A 12,033-nucleotide genomic window follows, 5' to 3' on the forward strand; every position below is an offset into this window, starting at 1 on the left:
GGCACCTCACCATTTTACCTTTGTATAGCAAATGTACTCTGGCACATTCCACCGCTGCATTTAGTTCAGTCAGTCGGTCGGTCAGATAATCAGTCCTTCAGTCAGTCAGTCAGTAAAGCGCCGTCCGTTCTGGTTGTCTCTGTGGTTCCTCGGCTCTCTGTGTTTTCCTCAGTTGACTCAGAGTGAATCTCATCAGTTGACTGGTCTGCCACTGCACATTAGCCTGGCCGACCCACCCTCAGGGAATAGCCACACATGGATGAAGTCCACACACACACACGCACGCACACACACAAACATCTTCATGTCTCGACACACAACACTGTAACATTGTGAATAGAAACTCTGGTTGACAGAAAAGCAAGAAAAACGCACACACACAAACACCATCATTATCTCAGTGTCCTCGGAGCCCAGATGCACTTATTGTGAATGGCCCTTATCTTGGTTGTTGAACTAGTAGTGTTATTGTTTGAACCCCTAAAATTGTCAGTAATCATTCTGTGTACAGGTGAAGATATATCTGTGTATGCATGTTTGTGTGTGGGTTATTTTGTTTCCTGCTTAGTCATTCACTTAGCCCAGCTGACAATGACTTATCAACACACACATGTCCACACACACGCACCACCACCCACTGCAGTATCTTAGCTCAATAATATTCATACCAGCTTCATTCAGTATATTTGACTTGATGTGATAATGAATGTAGAAAAATGAAGAAAAGAAGAAACAGCACTGAACAGGAAAAAGACCCAGATGTTGTGTCTGGGGCCTTTGCAACTCCAGTTTATTCAACAGCTGATTAAAAATATCCTTAACATTATTTAATGACTAATGACAATTTTTTTCAAATTTTATAAGAGACATCAAAGACGACGAAGAAAAAAGTATAATTATATTTAATATTATTAATGCTATATGTATATTGTTATAAAGCTGTGGGGTCAAAAAAGTACACCAGTCAAGAATGATCATGTTTGCAGCTTCTTTAGAATGTGATCTTCCCAAGAAGTGATTCAGTCTAAACTTGATACTCCATTGTGTTATTTTCCAGCAGTTCCAAACAGCCTCTGCTTCTAAGTGCACACTCTCTCTTTGTTGCTGAGGATTTAGTGAGGTCAGAGGCTCCTGTTGTTATCTCCCACATGGACCATTTATTGAATATTCTTCTACAGCAGCTAATACATGACAGCTGTCAAGTCAGGACCTGCTGCCTCGTCTCACTGCTCCACAGACCGTTTGCCTAATGAATTTAATGACTGATGAAGCTGACGGTTACTAAAGCACATTCAGAAATGAGTGGCACTCTCTAAGTGTGTTTTTACCACGAGTATCTTCTCCTTCTTCGAACTGCAATCCGACTGATTACACCTGCACAGCTCTCAGGCGGGGAAATAATGTATTTTCGCTGACAATGTTTGCTTTTCATTTTAGGCAGCAAAAATCTAATGTTTAGCTTGTTAGGTTGCAAATGTAATCATTATAGCTGCTGCGCAGCAATGGGTCGGGTCCGGGCTAATTTTGGCAAATTCTGAGCAACAAACAGGAGAACAGGAAGACAGGACAGTTGACCTTATAATGTTCAATTTGCATCAGTTGAGGATTGAACCCGCAACCTTTGGAACCAAAGACCGTTGTCTATCACACTGAGCTAATTGACAAGTGGCAGTTCAACAGTGGCTTCACAAATTGAGTAAGCCATTCACTGTCGTGTAGGCAGATTTGAAACCACAGTAAAAAGAAAAATCTGTTTTTTTTTATGAGTCTAAGATGTTAGGAGCCTTCGCACATGGTCCAGTCCAAGGTATTTGGATTTTTAAACTTAGAGGCTTGCTGTGATGCCACCATTAGGACAATTGTCACAGGACATCTGACATTTTGATCTGTCATCATCATCATCACCCTTGCTGGGTCTCGAACTCACAATCTCTGACACCAAGAACCAGCTCCTAACTCGCTGAGCTAATTGGCTGGTGGTGAGACCTGCTGTGTAGCTTCATTTATCCACTCAGGTGAGTCAGTGCCCGGGCAGCTGTTGTGATGAAATGGTCAAAATGTCAATAATTCAGTCATCTAAACAAAAATCTGATAATACATAAATTGCATCTTGACAGCATGGAAATGTTGGTGATTTGTTTTTAATGATAAGTGTTTTGCTTCATAAGAGAAAATATGATGTTTATAAATTCCACTCTCACATTGACTGCAGTTGTTCCCATGAGAGCAGAATTCAAAATGTTCTCAAAAATTCAGTTTTTGAGATAAAATTCTGATATTTGCCAAACTTCATCAACCATGACTCCAGAATATTTTCAATTTTTTTCAGGAAGATTGAAAATGTATTTAGCAAGAATTTGATGGTATATGTTTACAGTACTGTTTACAGTCAAACGTTTTCATGCACTGTAGGCTCAATTTTTGCTTAATCAAAAATCCGAGAAACAAGTTTTGTGGACGACGGTCTGGAGATGCTCTGTAGCAAGTTTGGTGACAATTGAGCAAAAATTGTGGGAGGAGATACATTTTAAAAGTTTTACAGTTATTGAAAAAAACAGAGTGATGGACTTCATAATTTGTAATAAGTTTAAGTGGACAAAAGTTTCAGCAGTATTGAGGCAACATTGTGGTGAAGTTTCAACACTGTAGCATCTACCGTTGGTCTGGTAGGAATTTTTAAAGTTTTTTAATTTAAACGCTTATTGTGCCCCCCCTAGGAGGGGGGGGCACATGTCCTTGGAGTTGAGTGAATCTGGCATGGGACTGGACCTTTGTGCAAAGTTTGGTGACTTTTCACCCATGGGAAGTATGACTTCCTTGGAAGAAGAAAGAAGAAGATTATAGCTGCTGCGCAGCAATGGGTCGGGTCCGGGCTACTTTTGGGCAAATTTAGGCAATTCTGAGCAACAAACAGGAGAATAGGAAGACAGGACAGTTGACCTTATAATGTTCAATTTGCATCAGTTGAGGATTGAACCTACAACCTCGGGAACCAAAGACCGGTGTCTATCGCACTGAGCTAATTGACAAGTGGCCTTCAACAGTGGCTTCACAAATTGAGTAAGCCATTCACTGTCGTGTAGGCAGATTTGAAACCACAGTAAAAAGAAAAATCTGTTTTTGAGGTAAAATAATGGTATGTATTTGTCAAACATCTACTATGAGTCTAAGATGTTAGGAGCCTTCGTACATGGTCCAGTCCAAGCTATTTGGATTTTTAAATTTAAAGGCTTGCTGTGATGCCACCATTAGGACAATTGTCTTGTGTTTCGTGTTGAGGACAACTGACATTTTGATCTGTCATCATCATCATCATCATCATCATCATCGCCCTTGCTGGGTCTCGAACTCACAACCTCTGACACCAAGAACCAGCTCCTAACCCGCTGAGCTAATTGGCTGGTAGTGAGACCTGCTGTGTAGCTTCATTTATCCACTCAGGTGAGTCAGTGCCCGGGCAGCTGTTGTCAAGGCAGATATAAAAAAGTCAGAAATTCTATTATCTAAACAAAAATCTGTTAATACATAAATTGCATTTAGACAGCAAAACAGCTTGAGGACAGCTGACATTTTGATCTGTCATCATCATCATCACCCTTGCTGGGTCTCGAACTCACAATCTCTGACACCAAGAACCAGCTCCTAACTCGCTGAGCTAATTGGCTGGTAGTGAGACCTGCTGTGTAGCTTAATTTATCCACTCAGGTGAGTCAGTGCCCGGGCAGCTGTTGTGATGAAATGGTCAAAATTTCAGAAATTCAGTCATCTAAACAAAAATCTGATAATACATAAATTGCATCTTGACAGCATGGAAATGTTGGTGATTTGTTTTTAATGATAAGTGTTTTGCTTCATAAGAGAAAATATGATGTTTATAAATTCCACTCTCACATTGACTGCAGTTGTTCCCATGAGAGCAGAATTCAAAATGTTCTCAAAAATTCAGTTTTTGAGATAAAATTCTGATATTTGCCAAACTTCATCAACCATGACTCCAGAATATTCTCATTTATTTTCAGGAAGATTGAAAATGTATTTATCAAGAATTTGATGGTATATGTTTACAGTAGTGTTTACAGTCAAACGTTTTCATGCACTGTAGGCTCAATTTTTGCTTAATCAAAAATCCGAGAAACAAGTTTTGTGGAGGACGGTCTGGAGATGCTCTGGAGCAAGTTTGGTGACAATTGAGCAAAAATTGTGGGAGGAGATACATTTTAAAAGTTTTACAGTTATTGAAAAAAACAGAGTGATGGACTTCATAATTTGTAATAAGTTTAAGTGGACAAAAGTTTCAGCAGTATTGAGGCTACATTGTGGTGAAGTTTCAACACTGTAGCATCTACCGTTGGTTTAGTAGGAATTTTTAAAGTTTTTAAATTTAAACGCTTATTGTGCCCCCCCTAGGAGGGGGGGGCACATGTCCTTGGAGTTGAGTGAATCTGGCATGGGACTGGACCTTTGTGCAAAGTTTGGTGAGTTTTCGCCCATGGGAAGTATGACTTCCTTGGAAGAAGAAAGAAAGAAAGAAGAAGAAGAAGAAGAAGAATTCCTAGGAATACAATAGTGTCCTGTCAGCTGCGCTGCCCGGACCCTAATTATAGCTGCTGCGCAGCAATGGGTCGGGTCCGGGCTAATTTTGGCAAATTCTGAGCAACAAACAGGAGAACAGGAAGACAGGACAGTTGACCTTATAATGTTCAATTTGCATCAGTTGAGGATTGAACCCGCAACCTTTGGAACCAAAGACCGTTGTCTATCACACTGAGCTAATTGACAAGTGGCAGTTCAACAGTGGCTTCACAAATTGAGTAAGCCATTCACTGTCGTGTAGGCAGATTTGAAACCACAGTAAAAAGAAAAATCAGTTTTTGAGGTAAAATAATGATATGTATTAGTCAAACATCTACTATGAATCTAAGATGTTAGGAGCCTTCGCACATGGTCCAGTCCAAGCTATTTGGATTTTTAAATTTAGAGGCTTGCTGTGATGCCACCATTAGGACAATTGTCACAGGACATCTGACATTTTGATCTGTCATCATCATCATCTTCACCCTTGCTGGGTCTCGAACTCACAATCTCTGACACCAAGAACCAGCTCCTAACTCACTGAGCTAATTAGCTGGTAGTGAGACCTGCTGTGTAGCTTCATTTATCCACTCAGGTGAGTCAGTGCCCGGGCAGCTGTTGTGATGAAATGGTCAAAATGTCAATAATTCAGTCATCTAAACAAAAATCTGATAATACATAAATTGCATCTTGACAGCATGGAAATGTTGGTGATTTGTTTTTAATGATAAGTGTTTTGCTTCATAAGAGAAAATATGATGTTTATAAATTCCACTCTCACATTGACTGCAGTTGTTCCCATGAGAGCAGAATTCAAAATGTTCTCAAAAATTCTGTTTTTGAGATAAAATTCTGATATTTGCCAAACTTCATCAACCATGACTCCAGAATATTCTCAATTTTTTTCAGGAAGATTGAAAATGTATTTAGCAAGAATTTGATGGTATATGTTTACAGTACTGTTTACAGTCAAACGTTTTCATGCGCTGTAGGCTCAATTTTTGCTTAATCAAAAATCCGAGAAACAAGTTTTGTGGAAGACGGTCTGGAGATGCTCTGTAGCAAGTTTGGTGACAATTGAGCAAAAATTGTGGGAGGAGATACATTTTAAAAGTTTTACAGTTATTGAAAAAAACAGAGTGATGGACTTCATAATTTGTAATAAGTTTAAGTGGACAAAAGTTTCAACAGTATTGAGGCTACATTGTGGTGAAGTTTCAACACTGTAGCATCTACCGTTGGTTTGGTAGGAATTTTTAAAGTTTTTTAATTTAAACGCTTATTGTGCCCCCCCTAGGAGGGGGGGGGGCACATGTCCTTGGAGTTGAGTGAATCTGGCATGGGACTGGACCTTTGTGCAAAGTTTGGTGACTTTTCACCCATGGGAAGTATGACTTCCTTGGAAGAAGAAAGAAGAAGAAGAAGAAGAAGAATTCCTAGGAATACAATAGGTTCCCGGCAGCTTATGCTGCGTTCGATTGCACTCGGAACTCGGAAAGATCCGAGTTGGAAATTCCGACTTCCGAGGTAAATGCGTTTCATTGCACAACCTCGGAAAACATGGCCGGCCACAGCAAGCTGATGTTTGTTTGGATGTCTTTTGAGTATTTAAAAATCATTCAGGGGAAGTACATCAGCTACTTAAGGGAGAGAGAGAAAGAGAAACGTCGGATGCTGTACGTATGCAAGCCGCGCAGCTGTCATTTCCCCCTTGTGTGTGCGTGCATGCGCGTGTGTGTGTATTCCACTCCAGATGCGCATTTCTCCGGTCGGCAAGATCGGCCCCTCAGTCTGGCACAGAGGTGCGCGCTCTGGCACATCTGGCACAATCGGTTAATGGCACCGAAAGGAAACTGGCTCCGCTCCGCGGCTATTTCGCGTCCGTCGTCTATGTTAATCACACGTTTCTATTGATATTGTAGCGTCCGACCCGACGTAATTACAACAACATAACACAAACTTATCTGACAACTCTCACTTCTTCCTCTGCTCCTCCTCACTCACCTACACACACACACACACACACACAGCTGTCTTCCTCACACTCACCCCGGCCCTCAGTTTCTCATTCAACCCTACCCTACCTGCCCGTAGGCTAACACATTCACAGTCAGTCAGAAATCACAACGTAAACATCATAACAACAACATCACTGCGGGGTCGCTACAATATTTTCAGTTTCAGTGTGTGTGTGTGTGTGTGTGTGTGTGTGTGTGTGTGTGTGTGTGTGTGTGTGTGTAGCCTATATATACAAAACATGTCACACAACAATAAAAACAGATTAATAAAAAACAGACATGTGTTTTTATTGTTGTGTTGTGTGTGACTGGTTCTGTGAGAGCAGTTGATATCTGTCTGTCAATCTAATATCCCCTATTTTATATGGGCTCACAGGTATGCTTTGCTGCTGTTAAAACCATTCACCAGAAAGTCAATCTTAAAGACGGGTACAGAATGGGAAATACTCATGCAGATGGATGAGCACACATTTCGCCGGCATCTTCGGGTGACCTGGGCACAATTTGATTTCCTGCTGCAGAAGCTAAAACAACACATCCAGAAGGTTCATGTTGGAGGCCGACCAGAGGTTCCTCTTCACCAGAAGCTTGCCATGTTTCTCTGGTATATCGGCAACCAAAACTCTTTTCGAGAGCTATCTGATAAATTCAACGTGTCACAATCAACAGCTCACCATGTCATCCTGGAGATTCTCCGCACACTCTGTGCCCAAACTTCCTCCTTCATCTCCTGGCCAAAAGAGTTTGAGAAAGCAACATCTGTGGCAGCGTTTGCCAGGGTCTGTGGCATCAATGACATCATAGGTGCCATTGATGGGTGCCATATTAAAATCCAGAGGCCCATCATCAGAGGCGGCGACTACCTGAACCGGAAAGGTTTTTACTCTGTTCTCCTTCAGGGGATAGTAAATGAGAAAGGAAAGTTTGAGGACATTTTTGTGGGACCACCAGGGAGGGTGCACGATGCACGGATGTTGCGCTCTTCCACATTTTACAGCACTTGGGAGGAGAAGATGGGAGAATACCAGCTGTTAGGGGATAGTGCATACTGTGGGAATGCCTACCCTTTTGTGATGACACCAAAACGCGACAACGGAGCCTTGTCAGCAGAGGAAGAGGCAAGAAACCTACAGATAAGCCGGGGCAGAGTAATTGTGGAGCAGACCTTTGGCAGGATGAAGTGTCGGTGGAGAAGAGTGCGAGACCTTCAAAATACACGGCTGGACATTGTTGTCATGATAATTGCGTCAGCTTGCATCCTACACAATCTGTGTGCAGACCCCACAGATGTGTGTGAGCAGCATCCACTGGGCTGCCCGAGACGGGGTGATGAGAATGAATAGACTGCAACTAGGATGATGATGGCAACTTTGCTTTTGCTTGGAATCTGTCTATCTGTCAATGAATAGTTTTACTGATATGTTCTCCTTTTCATCTCACAATAAGCCATCAACTTTATATGGAAAAACATTCAACATGTTGTGCATATTAATTGTTCATGCATTCACCGCATTAATGACCAGTGGAAGTTCAATTGCTGTTTCAGTTTGACAGTTTTATTTACTAAACGTAGTAAATGTAAAAGCACATATACAGTGCTTAACTTTAAACCTGGCTTTGGAAAAGCGCTTAAGTGCATACAAAAGTATAAAAATAAACGTTATAAAAATATGACATATTGTGTTTCTCACATTCTCGAAAATAATTCATAACACCTCACATGAACAATAACAGAAGTTACAGTAAGCACAACACCACATTAAAACATCAATAACATGCAGTGCAAACAATTTAACATTCTCATTTTAAAGTTCTTTGGTTAACTAGTTTTTCTGCAAGTAACTCTTCATCATGGCTTCGAATGACTGCTGAGAGGTTTTCATGTGACTCAGCATCTCTTCGTGTCTGCGCTGGGAGGCGGACTCGGATTCACGAAGAAATTCCAAGAGGGAATTATCCTCTGGGCGACGAGGGCGGCATGGAGATGGGCCCGAGGAAAGACTGGCTGACCCAGAAGAAGGACTGGCAGAAGGTTGCTGGCGGTCAGTCAGAAGTGCATCAGGTCTCCTAATTTCCAAGCCATCCGAAGTTCCCACCACTGGGAACTCTATATCATGGTGCCCTCCAAGGAGTTGCTCCATCTCCTCATAGAACTGAAAGCGCAGTGCCCCCTTTCCTGTAGTACGGTTGTTATCTTTAATTTTCTTGTATGCTTCTTCAAGCGTTCCCCATTTGCGGGCCACTCTGTCCGGGTCGAAAACCACTTTAAAGTGGTCTGACAGCTTCACAGCCATCTCCTTCCACATGGCTTTTTTTGAGCCCTTCCCCGCCTTCACCCTGGCATTTAATTCTCTAAGGGTTTTGGGCAGCTCACTGCCATCCTCTTCCAGCTTGCTCCTCATCAAATCAATGAGGAACAAAGTCTGATCTCTGGTGAAGCACTCGTTGTGTGGTTGGGGATCTGTGGCAGGCATCTCCTCTTCGTTGTCCATTGGTTCAGGTGACTCTTTGTCATCAGTTTCCAGCCCTAAAACATGTAACATCTGGTTAGATGAAAGTGATATAGCTGAGAAATTGATATAGCTCAATTAGAGCTGCAACTATTAATTGATTACACAAACACTAATCGATTATAAAATTAATCATCGACTATTTTGATAACTGAATAATCTCTTTGAGTATAAAAATCAAATTATCTGATTTCAGCCTCTTAAATGTGAATATTTCTAGTTTCTTTGTTCCTTTATGACAATAAACTGAATATCTCTTTGGTTCGTGGACAAAACAAGACATTTAAGGACGTCAACTTGTGAATGATATTTTTCAATATTTTATTGACCCAGGGACTTTGTTAATTTACCTTTGGTGTTGATGACACATAGCCTAATAGGCCTAATGCTATAATAGAGCAGCAACAATTAATTGCTTAATCAAAGACTAATCGATCATTACAACCTGATTAGTAAAAAAATTTATAGACAGATTAATCATTTATGACAATGATTCTTAGCTGCAGCTCTAAATGCATGAAAGAATGAATCACATTCTACAGTGAAACTTTTTTTTTTTTTTTTTTTTCAAAATCTCACTCACCAAGTGTAATAACTTCAATTTTGATGGTGAGGTGCTGGTCAAGAAAATATGATGTAGGGTCGGATGCTGACTGATACATAACACAGTTGAAAGGCTGTGTCCTCTCTGCATCCAGATAGAGGTCGGAGTTCTTGTCTGCAAATACTTAAGAGACAAAAAAATATCATTAAATCTAATAAAATTCCTGCAAATAATAAAAATAAATGCATTACACCTAAATATTAGCTTAAATATGGGAAAAATTTGTATATTTTCAGCATTGTTACTGTGCTTTTTCGTCCCTACTACTCACACAAACTCTTTGATTAACAGAGTGGGACTGCAAATACCACGACAAAGTAATCCTACACTTTTAGTAACACAAATACTAAATTAAACGACACATAACAGACAAAAAGTTGAGGAGAAAGTGATTATTTACCTCTCACCGTGTGCTGCGCCATTTTGCTCTGACGATTTTGCACGTATTTCCGACCGACTCGGGCTGCTTGGATCCTTCCCGAGTTCCCGAATCGGAGGTCCGACTTCAAAGGCCGTTCTATTGTATTTTTCCGAGTCGGAGGTCGGATCTTTCCGAGTTCCGAGTGCAATCGAACGCAGCATTAGCTGCCCGGACCCTAAAGAAGAAGAATTCCTAGGAATACAATAGGTTCCCGGCAGCTTAGCTGCCCGGACCCTAAAAATAACAGATAGCTCACAGTGCACCTGCTCAAAATCACCAAATGCTCATGCTCTTGTCTTGAAATGAGGCTCTGGGCTCTAACTTTGTAGACCAGGCACAGGCGAGGTGCAGTGCATGTGTGCCGCGCCAACGGGGTGTGTCCAGGCGCACTTTGCAATTTTCGTGCATGGCGCAGCCCGGCGCAAGCCCGCCTCCGTCCCTCCCACCAGTGCAAGTGGCATAGAGGGAGGAGAGAGGCCGTGAGTCAAGTCCGTTCTTCACCAGTGAAATGAGCTCCTCTCCTCACCTTCACTGTAAATGCGCTGCAGGTGCAAATTTGTAATTTTATATTTCGACATGGATGAAGGAGACAGTGACGCCAGACGGCCAAACTTACAGGAGGAAACTGATGTTCTGGTCCGGAAGGTCCATGCTTGCAGTGACCGAATATAGGTTTGCCCTGATACACAGAGAACCTTTGCCCAATGTAAAAAAAAAAAAACACACATACACACACACCAGTGACGGATTAGCCATAGGACAATGTGGGCAATGCCACAACAGCTGTGTGACGATGCGGTCGCTCGCATCCGACACAGCTCCAACCATGATGCGTCCGTCCCTGACACACACACACGCACACCCCTTTTCCACTAATAAACACACTCATTGTGTAACAAATGTGCACAGATCAACATATAAACAAATACCATTCGTAACAAGGATGAAATCAGAAGCTCCGTGGCCTGGCCCCTTGTCGGCGAGCATCTCTCTTTTTCTTTTTTCTTTTGAATTTTCTGAGTTTAGAGATGACAAATACATACCAATATCTAATATGTGCTGATTCAGATAGTTACATTAAATAGTGTTTGTTGTGATTATTTATTGCATTGAAATGTGCCTGACATTCTGGAAACCTTTTAGTGCACCTTCGGCGCAGCGTTTTGGCACAAAACTTTGTCACTGCACCAAGATGAATCTGTCAACACCTCCCCCTGCTGCGCCATCACACCCATCTCAGCGAAATTACCACTGCGCGGGCTGCGCCAAACTGCGCCACGAAATTAAAGCGAGTTTGTCCTTGGTTCACTGTAGCTCCAAGAAGGAGATACACACTTGCGTGTTGAAGGATTATTTGCTCATGACATGTCTTGTATTGTATAACAAACACCATGTGGATGTTAACAAGGTTAAACCCTTGATTTTTATCTGAGGTTATCTTGAAATCAGCCCAGCTGCACTGAGATACACGTTCACAAAGCTCCTTTGTACTTGTCAGTGGTGATCAAACAGCTTCACTTCATCTCACTTTGATTTAGCTTGTTGCAGTTGCAGTGATTCCTGCTCCCGCACCGGCTCAAACGCTATCTTTTATTATGAACAGAGGCCAAATCACGACTGCCCTCTTAATTTGGATTAGAGATTTGAGTTCCCCCCCAAGGAGTGACATTTACCAACACCTCCAACCGAGCTACACCTTATTTCATCCAGCGTCTCTGATAATGAGCAGATAAACACCAGGGAGTGCTGTTGTTTTTAGCTGAGGCAGCCGATACAGAGGTGGCAGGAGGATTCAGAGGATTAGGTGGGAAACTAATTGAATAAGGCTTTCTCCAAACTCAGCATCCCCCATCATAGTGCGATGCCCAAGAGCAAGGTGTGTAGCCCAAAAGTTAAAGATTTCTGCAC

At 41.8% G+C, this 12,033-nt stretch overlaps 2 protein-coding genes across 2 annotated transcripts in view; both read left to right on the forward strand.

Annotated features, from left to right (window-relative positions):
- The window catches only part of grm7 (glutamate metabotropic receptor 7), a gene marked incomplete at both ends in the record, with an annotated part of 327,441 nt that overhangs the window by 44,064 nt on the left and 271,344 nt on the right, over positions 1-12,033 (forward strand). The gene's annotated exons all lie outside the window — the stretch shown is intronic.
- Positions 7,046-7,933, forward strand: LOC310985556 (uncharacterized protein; the record flags this gene model as incomplete). The annotated part of the gene is made up of 1 exon (XM_083971171.1): positions 7,046-7,933. One exon carries the CDS (start codon positions 7,046-7,048, stop codon positions 7,931-7,933), a length of 888 nt encoding a protein of 295 aa, XP_083827297.1.

This window comes from Trachurus trachurus (assembly GCF_905171665.1).
Source record: "Trachurus trachurus genome assembly, chromosome: 5".
Lineage (NCBI taxonomy): Eukaryota > Metazoa > Chordata > Actinopteri > Carangiformes > Carangidae > Trachurus > Trachurus trachurus.